The sequence below is a fragment of the Plecotus auritus genome, assembly GCF_963455305.1.
Source record: "Plecotus auritus genome assembly, chromosome: 9".
In the NCBI taxonomy this organism is placed as follows: Eukaryota; Metazoa; Chordata; class Mammalia; order Chiroptera; family Vespertilionidae; genus Plecotus; species Plecotus auritus.
This window is the reverse complement of record NC_137783.1, coordinates 130,505,036-130,523,723: the sequence shown is the minus strand read 5'-3', so window position 1 is coordinate 130,523,723 and position 18,688 is coordinate 130,505,036. Positions and strand designations below refer to the sequence as shown.

Genomic DNA, 18,688 nt, shown 5'->3' with positions numbered 1-18,688 from the left:
TCTTCGTGGCCGCCCCCCCCCCGCCCCCTCCCCGTGCGTTTTTCTGGCATTATTATTAAAGCGATAGCCTGCTGGCGCTGATAAGCAACAAGTTCCCCAGCGGTCTTCCCGCCCTAGCCTGACGAGGCGAAGGCTTTCTTACCTGGCGACAGAGACATCTCCCCAGCCGAGCTTAGCTTTGCCAGAGCCCCAAGTGTGACCTGAACAGGGGGCAAGGGAGCGGTGTGCAGGCTGGACTATTTTTATGAGGGTACCTTGAAACTCCTCACTTTTCCCTGGGAACTTTCTGTACCAGGACCCAGTGACGAGCGGTTGGGAGGCAGCTCCAGGAACCAACCACTATATAGCAGGGCAGTTGGGCAGTCATTGGCATCCTCGCTCATTCATTAGAATCACGTAAGAACTCAAAAGGAAACGTGTCTCTTGGAGTGAGGACGTTTGCGTAAATCTATAGGTTTTTCCATATCGATGCCAGTTGCTTTGTCTTCTGTAGTCGCCAAGGTGGTTGAGAGTTTAAGCTTGCGGATATTGCAAAGGGTTATTAGATTCATAAGTCACACCAAGTGGTGGGCGATCCACTGAGCAAAGCCGAACTTCTCACATGATGACTTCAAACAAGACACATTACCTTCCAGCATCTGTTGGGGAGACGGGATTTTAAGACACTTGAGTCTCCAGGACAGCAAAGGCACAATGGTGAGTAGCAATAAACCTTGCATTATAATTGAAAAATCTTGACATGTTGCTTAACAACGGGCACACCACAGCTCTTCCGAGCATTTCACACGCCAAAGAACAGCAGCTACTCAGGCCAGGAGAATCGGGTTTTTTACACAGTGCAACTTTAATTGGAATCATTTGAGATTTAACACAGCAATGTGGAACTGCGTGGAACAAACTTGGAGCTGGAGAGGGGTGTGTGTGTGTTATATTGGCTGTTCAAGGCTGATGCTTCTCTCCCAGCTTTCCTGCATTTCATTCTTTGCCTCTATGTGTGGTGTATGAGCATATTCTATGATTTATATATGTGCATTGTAATTGACATTCGCGAGGGGATTAATTTCCATCTAAAAACAATAATGTTATTAGAGAGTGGGGTTGTGGTGGAGTGGGGGGTAAGGATGGGGTAGAGACTGGGAGTTTGGGTGTAAATGGGGGTGGGGTTGGTGGGAGAAAAAATAAGTCAGAAGAGCTTATCACTGATAACGAAACGGGTAAACCTTTCATAGAAGAAAAGGGTCTCATCAACATGTGATCAACTATTAACAGGATGGCTTTGGCAAAGCCGTCCGCACGTGACAAAACGTAAGGAAGTGGAAGAAACCTTCCAGAGCAATATCAAGTATCACTTAATTAGAGATTTTTTTAGCCTTTTCCTCCTGCTGCTCCCGGTGTGTGTAATCGAGGAGAGCCGAGTCCATTCAGCACCTTGGACAGAGCCAACGGGTTTGTCCGAGGTGGTGGTACTCCAGGTAGCCGGCTTGGCCCCACAGTAAAGCCAGCCCCGTGTCGCCCTTCAGAAGCGTCTTTTCTGAGGTTCAGCTCACACTGAAATCGGGGCTGAAGAGTCGGATTTTGGAGCGGAGCATTTGGAAAGCGAACCCCAGTTTGGTCCCCTCATTGAGCTCGCTGAAGTTGGCTTCCTAGCGGTGTAGGCTGGAATAGACTCTGGGCAAGCTCCGGGTTGGTATACTGGGTTAACTTTGGGAAATGCAAGTGTTTATCTCCAGGATCTAGCCACCGGGGTGGTGTAAGCAGCAAAGAAGGTAAGCACCGGGGCGGGGACCCCGCAACCCCAATTCTTGAGCTATTTTGATACTCGAGCTTCCCGAGAGGACGCCTGGTGGAGGGGAGGAGGTAGAGAGGTTGAGAGGGGGTTTGTTTCTTGGTATTTGCCTAGTTTGGATTGCCCTAGGTGAGAGCCTTGGGGTAAAGAGAGAAAGGGGGAAATTATGCCGCCTTCCTGTGAATATAATGAGTTTAGTTAACTTGGACCTGCAAATGTCTGATTTCAAATGTAAGATCTTTCTCTCTCCTTCATCTCCCTCTTTTCCGTTCTCTTTGCGGGTGTGTGTGTGTGTGTGTGTGTGTACAGTAGATTCATTACTAATTATGAACCTTTTACACAACATTCGGTTTCCTAAATTTTTACTTTGTACCATTTAGAATGAGGCGGTGGAGGTTATGTGCGGTGAGGAAAGAGGAGGCTGAGGTTGGGGAGAGGGTAGGAAGTAACGTTAAATTTCCAACACAAAATGAATCAAGGTAATTTCAGCTCCTCTAGTGAGAAGGATTCATTCTGTATCCCTCCCTCCCTCCCTCCCTCTCCCTGCCTCCTTCTCGCCCCCCCCTTCTTCCACCCCGCCCCCTCCTCCAGCCTCCATCCCTTCCTTATTCTATCTCTTCCCCTCCATCGCCCTCACGCTTCCCTGGATGTTTCTTTTCCTTTTTCTCCTCCCTCCCCACGAGTTTCGGACGCTGCCCTAGAGGGCTCCCGCTTTCTCTAGGGAAGGGGAGCCGCGGAGATTGCGCTCCGCTCCCCCGCCTGGCCGGATGCCTCACTGAGCCCAAGTCCGAGTCAGTCGGGGTAACTAAGGAAAGGGGGGCCTCTGCTTGGGAGGAGAAGGTCCCTTCCGGGCCGAAGAGCCTGGGAGAGGGACGGGGAGGGGACCCGGGCGGCTGGAGAAGAACGCTCGGCGCGCCGGCTGTACAGAGCCGCCAATCAGCAGGGCGTGCAGACAGCCCTGCCACCGCGAGTTGCTCCGGGAGGCGCGGGAGGAGGGCGGCCGCCTCGCCGCGGGGCCGCCGCCGCACGAGTGGGCCGGGGGCGGAGGAGATCGAAGCTGCTCAGAGCCTCCCAGCCTTCCGTTCCACCTCCCCCGCCTCATCCCGAGGGGACCCGGAGCGGCTAGAGCGCGCGGCAGCTTGTCCTCCCCCCTCTCCTCTGGGAGCCCTGGGACTTAGGCGTCCTGCTGGGGGGCCACCGACCTGTCCACACTCCTACGACCCTCAGCCCACTCCTTCCCCGGGCCCTTTGTTCCAGCCGCGGAGCCCGGCCCGGGCAGTTTTCTAGCCCAGGGCTTGGGCGTTCTGGACTCCTCCTTCCCGGATCAGTCCTTCTTAATTAAGAGGCTAAGGCTCGGGGTGGGGGTGGGGGGAGCGTAGGGGAAAACCTATTTCCGAAACTCAAGACTTGACTCCGCTAGCGAGCCAAAGAAAGAATCCCCACTCTGCTCAGGTGAAAAGGATGGATTCGTAGGTAATGCGAGGATATTGTGGAGATTTAGAAGGGAAAATAAATAAATAAATAAATAAAAACCAGGCACTAGGATCAGATGACGGTGATAGGCTGCTCAGCACACAAAGAGAGCGTAGGGCAGGGTTTACGGAGCCAGCCTGCAGCGAGTGGAGCACAGATTGTTCCGAGATCCAGTCGTTTTCTCAGTCACAGCTACGCGAAAGGAGGGAATGGGAGGGGCGGGGCGGGGAGCGAGGCGGGAGGGGCTGGGCTTGGGGGCGGGGGGATTTCTGATCAGTCTGATGCAATTCCAAGCGTGCTGCAAAGGAACTCCAAGGAGCCGCATCACCATCACCACCCACCCTTCCCAGATGGTGCTGTTTTAAATACGGATCTGCAGGGCTGAACGCAGAACTGGGAGATTTATTGCAAAATCCCGAGAAGGGGGGAGCACGGGGAATGGTGGGCAGAATTTAAAGGTGCAACGCTTGCTTTTCCCCAGTCAAGCGACAACCAGTCGCATCTTTTTTTTTTTTTCTGTCTGCCAATCTCTGGATTCTAATTCACCAAGGAAGAGGTGTAAATATTGTGACATTTTGAGGCGTCTTGATGGATGAGAAAAAAAGCATCTGTCACTCTAAATTGTAGAGTTCCTTCTCCTCGCTAGATTCCTTGCTAGCGAATACTCGCTGCTGCCTAATACAGTTGCTAGGGTTTCGAATGAATGCATCCTTAAGGGAATATTATCCTTTTAGTTGACTTGCCAATTTATCTGACAGCGCAAGTGAGAAAATTGTAGATTTCACGTCTCTGGGAGACAAGGAGGGAAAATGCTTGACAGTCTCATTCTTTTAACTTCGAGATTTGTAACAACTTAAACAAACCTCAAAAGTGTCACGTCATCCCCTCTCTCACACACACACACATCCTCGACTTGTGAGATGAAATGGTTTCACCTAAAGTGTCCTGGAAATGGATGTCACTTTAAGAATGGTGCACCTGGTAGTCACTGTTTATGTATATTTACATAGAGCTTCTCAGCATGAAGGCAAGACAATTCAATAGTCCTCTTTGAAATCAGACAGATTAGAAGGTGATAAGAACAGGGGAATAATAGGAAGGGGGGATATTTTTAACCTAATAATAATAATAATAACAGTAACCTAGCTTACTTTTGTACCCCCTGGTCTTGCATATTTCTGTGTGAGATTTTGGTTTGGTCTAGCTCCCCCAATGGAATATATCAGTATTAATTCAGGTGAAAATATATTCATCCTGCCTGTAGCTTTTTCAGTGTCATTGATAGTAAGACCTACAACACAGCAATTTTTGGAGGATAGAAGGGAATGTCTGAAAAGGCTTTGCAAAGCAGACACTCCATAAGTGGGAGGTATCCTTATGACACTCTCTTTGCATTTTCATTCCACTGAACCAGAAAACTAGTTATTTTTAAATATTACCTAATTTGTATGGTCAAGGCAGTAAATGGGGATTTTAGAAACAAGTTTGTGGTTTTTTGTTGTTGTTGTTGGCTTGCAAAATATCATTTGTCAATTGCCTATCAGGGTACATTGGAAAGATGACATTTAAAAGATCTAAAATCAACCAACATACATAAGCTTCTTCATTCATTTGCTAGACTCTCTCCCTATCACATCTTTAATCTAAATTCTTAATAAGAGGAGAAGCTACTGAATTTAGCTTCTTTCCTTTTCCTGGCCTGTCCTCTAGGGGAAGCTTTAGTAAGAAGCAACATTCCCAAATCAGGCAATGTGAGAGGCAAAGGCCTGGATGACCACAAAAGAGCTGATCAGCCACAAATAAAAATAAAAATAAATAAAAATGAGACAAAGTCAGCATTGAGACATGACTTACAAAGGATTTTTATTTTTAATTCTGTGATTGAGGGACCAGGCTCCAACTTGCTCAAATAACATTCACTCTATCCAATTGCTTACAATCTGTCAGTTAAAATGATGTCTAACTGAACATATTTTTTATAAAATATACTTCTACCAAATGCCAGTGAAGCTAATCTTTGCTTTTAATTAGGACAGACTAATCCAACCATTTAAATGATTCTAACGAATATGAACTGATATCATCTGATTTTAAAATTTTGCTTAAAACTAAATTTGTTCTGTAAAGCACTGACTTGCCAGAAAAATATCTATTTTTGTAGTTTTCTCTTCACTCTGTGGATAATTTAATGAGTTGCCTATTTTAATTTTACAACTGCTACCTCAGAAGTATCTCAAATTATCTTTCTTTGGCTTGTATCTTTCTCTACTGAACTGCTACTGTTGTATGTGTATGTCTGTGTTTCCTAGTGGATTTAACAAGCAGTTAGTCTCTTAAATTTATATGCCATAATCCATGTAAAGAACAGGGAGTAGTACTTAATATATAAAAATAAACATTAACATTTAGTGAGAACTTTCCATTTATTGAATCTTAAGGAAATGGAGAGTGGGTATGCCTTTATGGGAGAAAGATTAAGTTCTTGAACAATAAAAAGAAAATTTCCTCCCCCCTTTGGCTTAAGAGTTATAATTTTTAAAAAAATAAAATCTTTCATCTTTTACTTTGGAAGTTAAAGCTACTGCTTTAACAAGTGTTTCTTGAGAAAGATACACATGTTCCATAGAGACTAACATCCCAAAACCCCAGAGTGCAAAAATCAAGATGTTAATTCTTTCTCCCTGCCTTCCTTCTCATTTGGCAATTTCTGTAGTGTTCATTCTGAGTTTCTTAAAATTCAGATTGACTTTTTCTCTCTCTTTTTCTAACATTCTAAAAGAGTTGTGTAAAGGATTCCGCTATAATGCAGATTTTATTTGTATTTCCTAGTAACAATAGTTTATATGCATAGAGTGCTTCAAAAGCTCTTTACAGGTTTCCTTATTTAATGTCTTCAGCAATTGTGTGGGACAGGAATCATCAGTCACCTTTCACTGATGAGAAAACTCAGGTTCAGAGTTGCCTAAGAACACATTGCCAGTAAGAGGTGAAGACTGACTCAGAATCTATTTCTTCACATGTTAAAGACTACCTGTTTCTCTCCAGACCATGTCTCAAACCCTGTTCAGCCATCTAAGGGAATTATTTCCTCCTATTTTGATTTTCTTAATTTTTTAAAAAAGTGATCTACAAAGAGTTTCCCAAATTTTGCAGGCCTAAATGAAAAGTTTTAACCAGCCATTCTTTCACTCTTCCACACTTAGAGAGTCAAAGAAGGCAGGAATCTTCCTGGTGCCGACACAACATCTAAGGCACAGTCACGAATTCCCCCCAAAACAGCACAGAGAATAGGAAGAGCCAAAGCCAAGAAGCACTTTACTTTTTACTTATGAGTCATAGAATCTGAGGGCTGGGAAGGTTCTCAGCGGTCACCACCCCGCACATATCTGATGCATGAATTCATGCTGACTTGTTTCCTTGGAACTTGATGTCTGTCTTGGATGCCTGGGATCTTGCTTATCTTGGTAGATACTCTGACACCTAAGGGAATCATAAGTTTGATTACCCATTTCCCACTTGGCCCAAGAGGTATACTTTCTATAGACTCTAACATTTATAATTTTATTTCATAAGCATTAATTGACAAGCTATTATGTGCCAGGAGTATGGAGATTTAGCAATGAGCAAAACTGAGTGCACCTATCTTAGTGGAGCCTACAGCTTAGAGTCATGATTGGTCCTTTAATTTGCTCTGTTCCCCAGGAGGGGGAAGACTTTTGGAGTCTTACCTTTTTTAAGAGAACACAGTGAACCATATTAAAAGCCTGAGTTCAAGCTTTGCTCCCAACTAGTTGTCAGTAGCTGGAAAAATCAATTAGTCCCTCTCAATCTCTATTTCCTCACACATACAAGGACGGTGTCCTCAGGATAAACTCTAAATACCATCTTAGCTCTAAGTTTGGGTGATATGCTGGATAACTATTTCTTGGTGGAAAGTAAGGCCTAAGTCATCCTAACCTTTGATGATTTACAATTTTGGGTGCCATCAACTGGTAAAGAAAACATTATGAAAAATCAAAGCAGCTTATTTGAACCCAGCATAGAAAGAATCTAGATATTGAACCTATCGTTCTGAGGAATGATAACTTGGAAAGTCTTAATTTGAACAATGATCTCAAAGGTCCACAGATTATATTTTAAAGTGATAAGATGAGAGACTCACTATCACATGCCTACTTTCTTTGTGCAAACAGAAGTTCTAATTTTTCAGGTCATTTCCTTTTGAAATCAAAGATAATACTTCCTGAAATTGTCTGGGCTTCATAAATAATGCATTATAAACACATGATAATAGATAATTAAACAGACCAACCAGGAGAAACATGAAAGGTAGCTGGTAGCCCAATGATTGCAGAAGGTGTGTAGGCATTTTGACATCCAGGAAATGCTATAGATCCGTCCTTAGCTACCAGTAACTCAGCCCGGTGGAGATAATTAAGAAAAACTGTGGGTGTAGAAAGGCTGCAAGCCATTCCCTAGGATTGGCTGGATTGCTGCAGTGGTTCAAAAACAATTGGCACAGCCGCCCACACTGGACATAATTGCCCTTTGATGAGGCAGCTATTGACTTTTATAAAGATGCCATATTTAAAATAACTTCTGATGTACTAGGCATGACAGACATCATCTTTGAATTCTATTTTAGACAAATGTTAAAATATATTTCAAAGATTTCATTTAAAAATAAAAAGCTAGTCTAGTTTCTAAAAACCAGCCGTTTAGCAACATGTGACCTCTGAATTTAACAGCTCAGTCTGAACCTAGAAGATACGTGTGGCCTAGATGAGACATTTTGACCAGTCGTGGTCATTTCTGGATTACCACAGGAGACAGAAGGTGCTCTGCTAATATTTAACCTCTGAGTGAATGTCCAATGCGCTCCAAAATCTTCTCACACTGGAAAAGGGAAATCTAACCAATTGCCTTAAAGAGCAAGAAAAAAAAAAATGCTCTGTGATCTTTGTGCCCAGAGTGCATGTTAGAATGTTACGGAATCTAGAAATTACTTCAGAATATGCTAAATTCCAAACACATCAGAACCACAAGGAGTTGGAACTGATTTACCTTATCTCTAGCTTCAAGGAAAACTATCAACTACCTACTCTCCCCAGGTAATCAAGTGACTGTGGGAAGAAATACCCAAATTGGGTGACTATAGAGAGGTTCCATAAATATCTAAAGCTTTTTGAATAGGATATTGCAGAGTGAGTGAATGGAAAAGAGAGGCACTGTGAAGAAAATTAAGCAGAGACATAAAAAGGAAACCAAAATAGGGTTAACATTTATATGGGGTTTTTGAATTGAAGAGTCCTTTCTGTGAGTATTCCTCAAGGGGCATTTGCCCACTGAGACTGATCTCTACTGTCCATGCTCATTATGGTTCTGGTTAGTTTGGTAGAAAACAATGGTTTCTTCTGCTTTTATCTCCTCCAGTAAGAGCTTATTTATCCCCCAACTTCCATAATCAGTGTTTCAGAATGGCCTTGTTATTTTTCTCCTTGGGGAATGTTAACATGGGCTTTGTAACCACTTTTGTACCAAGGACTCCACTCTTGGCAGTCTGGTCAAGTCTGTGTAAACCCTTCTCAGAATACTGTTTTTAAATTAATAAAAATAAAGAATAAGATTATAAAAGAAGCCAATTATATTGAAATACACTTAAAATATAAAAATGGTATATTATGTGACAATAATTTAGTGCTTTTTAAATGCACTTTAAAGGTAAATATTATGGCCGAAACCGGTTTGGCTCAGTGGATAGAGCGTCGGCCTGCGGACTGAAGGGTCCCGGGTTCGATTCCGGTCAAGGGCATGTACCTTGGTTGCGGGCACATCCTCAGTGGGAGGTGTGCAGGAGACAGCTGATCGATGTTTCTCTCTCATCGATGTTTCTAACTCTCTGTCCCTCTCCCTTCCTCTCTGTGAAATATCAATAAAATATATTTTTTAAAAAAAGGTAAATATTATGATTGGTAAGTGGCGATAAGCATCATTATATTTTAAAATATCTATAACAACTGACATGTGACATGAAGGTGCCTGTGATTTCTATTGGTAACATAATCTACAACTGCTATTTAGTTTCCCAAACATATTTGACAATAGAACACTTGGGTAGGGGAACTTGTTAACATAGCATAGGTTCAGAAATGGTCATTTAGTCTCTTGTTACCTTTTGGAATTGGCCATTGAGTTTTCCTTTTGGGTAAAAGGAAACTAGCATTTGGAAAAAAAACAACTTTTAAAACTCACTTTTGCCATTACACAAGTAGTCAAGTGGAGAACAAACTGAGTGATGAGTTGGTTAGGGTATAATAGACATGTTTATATTGACTGAACTTGCTATTACTCTCTTTATCCTTTTACCATCAGCACTACCCTACTGCCCTAGAAATCCATCACTTTATTGAAAAACTAGTGGCCCAGTGCACGAAATTCGTGCACGGGGGGGGGGGGGGGGCATCCCTCAGCCCGGCCTGCACCCTCTCCAATCTGGGACCCCTCGGGGGATATCCGACTGCCAGTTTAAGCCTGATCCTACAGGGATCGGGCATAAACCGACAGTCAGACATCCCTCTTCCAATCTGGGACCACTGGCTCCTAACCATTCACCTGCCTGCCTGCCTGATTGCCCCTAACCACTCTGCCTGCCGGCCTGCTCACCCCAAACTGCCCCCGCCCTGCTGGCCTTCAAGCCCCCAACTGCCCTCCCTTGCCGGCCTGATTGTCCCCAACTCCCCCTCCCACCAGCCTGATCGCTCCCAACTGACCCCCTCCCTGCTGGCCTGCTCGCCCCCAACAGCCCCCCCCCCCCCCGCCGGCCTGATCATCCCCAACTTCCCTCCCCTCCTGGCCTGATCGCCCCTAACTGCCTCTACCTTGGTCCCGCCACCATGGCTTTGTCTGGAAGGACGTCCGGAAGGTCTCCCAGTCTAATTAGCATATTACCCTTTTATTAGTATAGATAGAAAAATTCAAACTCTGCTCATTAACTCAACCTTACCATACATATCTGGCATGACTTCACTAACCTCAACAGACTATAAAGACATCATTTTTGTCATTATTATACTATGAAAAAGTATATGCAAATTATGATGAAATGGGACAACATTTATTTTGCATTTGCCTAGCACCAAGTTCTTTGCTTTGCATTTGACATATATTAATTAAACCCCAAAGCAACTCTCTGAGATAGATTATATTCTAATTGTATAAATAAGGAAAATGGAGCTCAGAGAGTTTAAGTAATTTACCCCAAATTCTATAGCAAATATTAATTGGAAAAACTAAAGTTCAACCTAAAGTTTTCTGGTTCCAAAGTCCAGTATAAAATCATGTTTCCCTCTCTAGTAGCTGCCACACAGGTTTGATTTGGGTTTCTCATTTTTAGGTTTGCACATGCATTTTGTTACAAGATCTTCACCACAACCCTATGAAATGTTTGAGAATCTCAAAATTAGTGGCCACAAGTGCTGTTTTAGAATTATAGTGAATCTTCGCTAACTAATGAAAGACTTTCAACCCACTAATTGTCACCTATCTTTTTTGAAGCTCCATTTTCACAGTCACGAAATTGAGAGAGTGACAATATTTAAAAATTTTTGTAAGGGTCGAATAAATGAATAATAAAATCTAACTTTATTGAGTTCATTGTGGTGAGCATTCTACATTTTCATAGTTAATTGAACCCTCACAACAATCTTCCTAGGCAGAGATTATTGTTATTCCCATTTTAAAGATAAGGAAACAGAGGCATCTGTTAATAAATTAACTATTCCTAAGTTAGCAGAGCCAATAAGTAGCAAAGCTTGACTCAAACCCAGGTCCATATATTGCAAACCCCTTTCTTTTAATCAGTAAGTGAATCTGTAAATTCCTGTGTGATCTTGGCTGTTATTATTAACATTGTTGTCATGTTTAAAACACTAGTAGGAAAGAGAATTGTTCAGAAATAAATATATACTCACTGAAGAGAAAGGTTAGTATCTGAAACTCTTCACCTGCACATTCTTCCTTCCACTTACTTTATTTTATCAACCCAATGGATAATGTCTAATTCCTTTCTTAACTTGTTTAGGGGAGTTCCAAGTTAATTGACTCCTGAGAGTTATTGAGTAAGAAATGTTATAAATTGTTTACATTAGGATTTAGAGTGTTTAGAGACCATTTCATAAATTTGCCTTTTCAAATTGTTAGTGACTATAGCACTGCAGATGCTGTGAGGAACGCCCTCTCCAGAAACACAGTGAATGACAAATCTCCAAAGCTAACATGTTGTTTACAGATATGGACAAGAAGAGGATGGACAAGCACAAAGCTAAACATAATTATAAGGCTTACACTCCCTGCTGGGGACTAAAATGTTTATTGGATTTCCTTGTGCAATTCAATGTTCTTCCTCAGAAGACTCCACTCCAAACTTGGAACTTCTCTGGAAATAGCATCTCATTTGGGAGAATGCCAAGAATTGGTGTCTGGGTCCTTTGTGTATTTGCATCAACTCAGAACTCAGAACACCAGCTCTAGAAACTAACCTGGGACATGGTCTGGGTGAGGGAGTTACACATCTACTTGGGCATCTTCCCAATAAATGTCATCCATCTCCCTCCTGGAAAGCAAATCCTAGAAAGATGTGGTTTTAAACGAGGGATTGGATGCATACTGGTTTAAGTCTTGGATAGCACAAGTCAGTGATTTTTGCAGAGCTGCCAAAGTCATGTAGAGAATCAAAGAAGAGTATGAATCCTTACCTTGGCTTGAGGCTCTAACTTTAGGGGAAATAATTACATAAGATCCAAGTTTAGTTTACCAGATGATATGCAGTTCCTGAAAGGAGTCCAAATTTACAAAAAGCACCTTAGAGATGATCTAGCTCATTGGTTATCCTGGTGCACTGAAATCACCTGGGTCATCTGTTCTTTCTGAGCTAAGGTCTGAATGTACTGCCAGACTTGACAAGTGGTTACAGCTAATAGCCCACTGCCCTTATTTTATTGACTGAGTAGCTGAGGTGCACTGTAGTGAAGGTCTCTCAACTTCAACCACCATGTCTATGGAACTTATAGTATCTATGTGAACAAGCTTGGACTAGTGAAGTGACTTGCCCAGGTCACATGGCCAGAAAATAATAAAGTTTAAACGAGGACCCAAATTCTCTTGACTACTATTGACTACGATATGGGCCTTAAAATCATACTACATTGATATTTCTTCTGTTTTCCAATAAAACATCTATATATAAAAGTTTAATATGCTAAGTGTCCGACCATCTGACTGGTCGCTATGATGCACACTGACCACCAGGGGGCAGAGGCTCAATGCAGGAACTGCCAAGCTGCAGTGACTTGGCAGAGGCAGTTTTTGGGTGACCCACCCTGAAACCAGAGAGGAGGGAGCCCAATTCCTGTCTCAGGGCTGCACGATTCCACCTTCGACCCCATGGGTTATGTTGCTGGGGCACTGTAGGCCCCAAATCTGGTTTACTGCACACTTGCCTTTGCATTCCACACCCTGTAAGACAGCAACTTTGCAGAGTGCCCTCTCGCACTCTGGGACCCCTCAGGGGAAGTTGGAGAGCCGGTTTCAGCTCCATCCCCACAGGCCAGGCTGAGGGACCCCACCTGCTGGAGAGACCCTGCTCACTCAGCAGACTCTGGGAGGGACCACGAGAGGTTGGCTCCAGGGCATGTCTGGCCCATCTCGCCCAGTCCTGCCCTGCCAGCCACCTTCTAATTAATTTCCTTTCAATGTGCATGAATCTGTGCACCGGGTCACCAGTAAGAAAATAATGGACAGTCTGTACAAGATTTTAAGTATTTTGAATTTCAAAATAAAATGTTTTGTATCTAACTTGGATTAATTACTAAACTGTAAGCATAATTAACAAAAATGTCAACAGCATGCTAATAAACATTAATTTCAAAATGATAGGACAAAACTAATCATGAAGTTCCTCAGCACTCCATAGTTACTTAATGATTATTGAGACACTAGCTAAGATGAATTAAAACCTCAAGTTTTCATTAATTCCTTTACTATTCTGTGTTTTGACTTACTTCATTTGGTTCTAGATTCTTACCTGATATTTGATAACAGCTTTATTTATTTTTCAGTAACAAAATTCTTGTAGCTTCCTCTTTCCTCTCCCTAAGAAAACAAAACAAAAAATTTATTTATTTCTTTCAAAAAGATCAAGAAATAAGGGAGGCATTCTAAAAGTAATTGTACTTATTAAAATCCCTAGTCTTAAAAATGTTAGAAAATGTTTACTAATTTAAACTTTATATTTTTTAACCCATGTCACTTTCCAAAAAATATTTTTCAAGTCTATTTCTTTGTTCTTCATATGATATCCATTCATATAATTCCACTTTTATGATTAATTTCTATTATTAAATACTGTTCTGAAGTTGTGTCCTTCTAAACATCAATTAATTGGAGGGTAAATTAGATACTTTATAAATTCTTCATATAAATAATAACTATAAATTACCAAAAAAAAAACAAAAAATAATATTAGAACAAATGGGTAGTCAAGCAAAGTGTTAAAAAAAAAAAAAAAGAGAATATGTCAAACTTCTAGATATTTTTTCAGATAAATTGGTATCATGTAGGTGAGTTAGCATGATTCTCTTTAATGGAATTCAACTTATTTTTACTTACTTTAATTAGTTTTGTGTGCAGATAAAATGGAAGGCAATGGAAATTTGGTTTGCAAAGTAGTTCTAAGATAATCAACATCCACAATCTGGTTGTAATGCCATAAGAATATGTTTATTATGTGACAATGATAATTCAAATTAGCATTCGGTATAGACATAAAGCAAGGAGCAATGCAACTTAACTTCAGTTGTTTATCCTGAAAACACTTTTTAAACTAAAGATGTTAGAAATATATGATGTTTTTATTGGAAAAGTCAGAAAATATGATAGTATTGGCTCACTCTCCCCAAGGCTTCCAGGAAACTATACCTATGATATAAAAGATTCTCAATGCTAACCCACATTTCCATGAGGCATGAAGTTGGTAATAAGTTTGGGGTCTTCATTTCTCTAATTCAACATGAAGGCTGTCTTGAGGAAAGCTTACTGTGGTCTGAATTTGCATCCCCAAAATATTTTTAATTTGTATGATGTAATCAACATCTGACTTCCAAAATTTATTATCTGGCCATACACACTGTCATCTCACATACATTGTCCCCTCTCCCAGGTCATGACTACTGTCCAAACAGAGAAAAATGAGTTTCCCTGAGTACATATATGCAATGACTAAAAAAATTTTTTTTAAATATATTTTTATTGATTTCAGAGAGGAAGGAGAGGGAAAGAGATATAGAAACATCAATGATGAGAGAGAATCACTGATCAGCTGCCTCCCACTGGGGTTCAAGCCCACAACCTGGGCATGTGTCCTAACCAGGAATTGAACTGTAACTCCTGTTTCATAGGTCAATGCTTAACCACTGAGCCACGCCCAGTAGGATGGGGAGAAGGGAGGGAGGAGGGGAGGGGTGTCTTGGAATTTAAATGCATGTGTTCCCCCATTCATTTTCCATTTTACCCCATTTCTCCATCCCTCTATCCTCAACCTTGTGAAGCATTGTATTTGTCCTGTCCATCTGCATCAACATCACCCTTTCGGAGGTCCAGCTAGACTCACCGCTCTGTGGTCCCCTGCACTGGTAGACTAAGGGTCCAGAAGTGCCTGCTTACAGCAAACACTCTTGGTCTTCTTTTGGTCTCAGAATCCCTTGACAACTTCTCAAAATATTATGCAGGGGAAATAAATGTTCTCCTCTCTTACCCAGTATCTTTTTTGAGTGCTGATTTTGTTCCATGTCTGGCCTAATTTCTTCTTGGAACAACCTGCTTGATTTTGTAATTACCATTGAATGCCCTAAACATGTCCTAAACAGGCAGCCATGAGTAGTGGGAATGGCATTTCTGCTGATCCCATGCTTTCAGCTAGGCTATCAAGAATTAGAAGGCCCAAACTCTTTGGTCACTTTGGATTGTGAGTTCATAACGGAGCTATACCTGACAAGTGAAATAATCAGGAAAACTTAATGCTGGGTATCATGCAGTTTATAATAATTCTCTTTTATGGACCTCAACTTACTCTTACACCATTCTAATTAGGTACTGTGTGCCAAAAAAAAAAAAAAAAAAGAGAGCCAATGGTTGAATTTAGGAAAGAAGTTCAAACTTTTTGTAGACCTTACCTTCTGAAATAAATTATGCATCAAAATAAACAGTAACAAAATTATACCAAATTATATTAAAATTACGTGAAAATAAATACTATCCAATTTAACAATTAAAGGCCCACAACTTGAGAAATTAAGTGGAGTACAGAAAAATCACTTGTTCTTAAGCAATTTTTTTGAAAGTAAAAGAAGTAAACTCAAATGTCCCAATCAAGATTTGTTTATTTTGAAAAATGCTTCCTCTAAATACTAAGGTTAGAAGATACAACTTTGACATAAAGGCTCATCTTTTTATGAAACAACCACTTTGTCTCCAAGTTGCAAGAGGATTTGTCCATCTGATTGAATCTTCCCTTTAGTTTTTCCCAACAGCTGTGTTCAGATAATTCATGACTCCCATGTTTCCTGAGCCCTGGATAATTTCACACATATGTCTAGTTTGGGACTCCACATTTTCAGAAGAATATGGAGATCTTGGAGGAAGTCCAGGGTAGACCAAGAGAAAGATTAATGCATTGGAAGTTGGAGTTTATGAAGAAAGGTTGTGAGATCCGATTTCTTGCTATGAGAAAAGTCTGAGTGGTGACTTAATAACACAAGGAGGTTAGTAAGCAGCTGTTCTCCATCTTCACTAAGGTTGGATGAAATGTAATAAGATATAAATTACAACGAGAACAAAAATGTGTTACAAGTGGGAACTTCCAAGCACTAGAATTGCTGGATTCTTAGAAAGGTCCTCAGAAAAAGGATGAGTGGTCTACTTCCCTGATCTGCAATGATGGGCCCATGAGTAGTGAGGAAGATGAGATAATCTCTTAAGATCTCTTCTGAATCTACTGTTTTATGTCTACCTAATCATACTCAGAAAAAGTTATTTGCCTGAACTGTCTCATTTTCTCTCTACTAGTCCCTCCACCCTCAACCCTTTATCCTTTGTCTATTTTTGTAAAACATTGCTAATCAAGGATAGTAAGAGCCCTCATCAAGGTGGTGGGCCCTTCCAGGTTTGGGAACAAGTTTCTTGTCCGTCACTACTACCCCCTGGCCACTAGGGGCATGCTGATGCTCATCTTCCTATACACCAAACCCATGGCAAAACAAAACGAAACAAAATTCCTACCTTTAATTGACAAGTGGCCCAAGTGGATTAAAAGACAAGTCTTATATTCTAGAATGTGAGGCCCTAAAGAGTTTAAATGTATTTTATTCATATGCCTGTATCATGGTCAATAGAATAGTGTCTGGCTGTAAAGTGCTCAGCAAGTTTTCATCATGTGAAGGACTGTAGTTATGAAGGTATTAAACTGAAGGTAAACTGCCATTGAAAAAGTCAAGAGTTTCAGATGTTTCCAAATGATTCTGAATGCTAGACAAATCTAAAGGCTGATCCTTGCTACCACACATGCTATTGGAGATTTTATTTCCACCTTGGCTGTGCTATCTAGAGAACTTGCACAAGAGAGCCGGTTGTACATCCTGCCCAGGTCCTTCATCAAAAAGACCATCAAAGATAGGCACTGTGTTGCCGGTGTTGCTCAGTTGGTTGGGCATCACCCTGTGCATGGAAGGATTGCCAGTTTGACTCCCGGTTTGGGGCACATGCCCCAGTTGTGGGTTCGATCCCCAGTGTGGGGCATTCCAGAAGCCGTCTGATCAATGTATTGATGTTTCTCTCTCTCCTCCTCTTTCTTCCCCTCTCTCTAAAAATTAAAGATCTAAGAAAAAAAAAAAAAGAAAGAAAGATAGGCACTGTGTAGATTCAGAATCACATGAAAATAGGCCGAATTCTTAATGTGATTCTTTAATATGACTTGGGGAATTTCAGTTATTATTTTTTTCTAAATTATCTTTTTGCAAACCTTTCTAGCTTTTCCCATGAAGAATACAAAATTTAATGTTAGAAAATCTCTTACTCCAATCATCACACAACCTCAATAGTTGGCTCTCAAAAATAAGGTAATCTGCTCCTTATAATCTGTTTCAATATCCTGAAACCCTTTGGTTTAAACTTACTAATTCTTCCCATGGCATTTCTCCCAGTAAAACCAACAAATACCACAATCATTTATCATTGTCAGCTCTAACTTTTGTCCTAAGTCCACAATCACATCCCTTTTGATGATGCTTACAAAAACATCACAACGAGTAAACCAGTGTATTCTTCACCATTAATTTTTAAATGTTCTAAGAGAAAATCTGGTAATGTGGAGGGTTATAAGTTGATGACTCTCATGTGTTTGGGGGTTCGTCTCAGTTGTAATGGTTTTTGTGCTGAATTTCTTGATCCAACTAACTATTACTCCCAGATGGGACCGATTTTTTACCTTCTTTTTCTATTCTTCTAATCTTGGCCCTTCTAACATTGTTTTACTGTGGCTCCTTTCTTTTGTTTGTAACTAATGGCCATGCCTGGTTACATGGTTCCTGTAACAGGTGTTGACCAATTGGGACACATTTGAGGATGCCATGGAGTTGTCCTTATGGTACATTAAAAGCTTGTGGAGGAGTACACCTCATTTGATGGTGCCATCTAATGAACAGGGGTATGATTTCTCCCTTGAGATTTTTCTCAGGACAGTCCTCACTTAATAATTTGGAGGACTGTGAGTGACATAGCTCAATGTTGGATTGGGCCTTTGACATCATCCAGCATGAATCTGAAAATACCTTTGCCACTCTGCTCAGCAGGAGAGTTTTCTGTTTGCTTATTATTTTCCTTATGCTAATTACTTACTCCAATTTTCAGCAGTTTTTTGAGGTCAATTAATTTGATTCCAAACAACTCTTTTTTCTTTTTGTTTTGCAAGGAGACTGAAGGCAGCAGTAACTAGGAAGCCTAAATAAACATAATTAAACATAGACGCTTATAGTGATACTAAAACTGACCTCAGCCAATTAAAATTATTAATAGAAAAAAGTATGTCAATGTCAAATCTGAGCTTACTGCCCCTGTTCCCACTTGGATAATGAAGATAAGTATATATTTCCTGACAAGAATAGATGGGAATTCACATTTAATCCTGAACTTTGTCTTTCTAGAACACTAGGTTAGCATAGTATTAGACCATAATAAAAAATAAGAAAAGGTCAAAATTCAAAATTAATTTTTAAGCCCCAAAAGTGAAATAGGGAGCATTTTCTTTTCAAGCAGTGAAGCTTTTCCTTAGCATCACAATGGAAAAATAATTTGTAAAAAGTTTGACCTTAGACCTTGAAC

General features: G+C 40.9%; 1 protein-coding gene across 3 annotated transcripts in view; it reads left to right on the top strand.

The window, feature by feature from the left end:
• The first annotated feature begins 267 nt into the window (after positions 1–267).
• BDNF (brain derived neurotrophic factor) overlaps positions 268–18,688 on the top strand; it is a 56,127-nt gene continuing 37,706 nt past the window's right edge. Inside the window, exon 1 of one of the 3 annotated variants that reach the window (XM_080688486.1) lies at positions 268–696. In XM_080688486.1, the coding sequence (XP_080544612.1) occupies positions 694–696 (3 nt within the window). In that variant the 5' untranslated portion in view covers positions 268–693. Of the gene's footprint in view, positions 697–1,399; positions 1,767–18,688 lie in introns of those variants that run through there. The other 2 variants (XM_080688485.1, XM_080688484.1) reach the window with 2 other exon arrangements.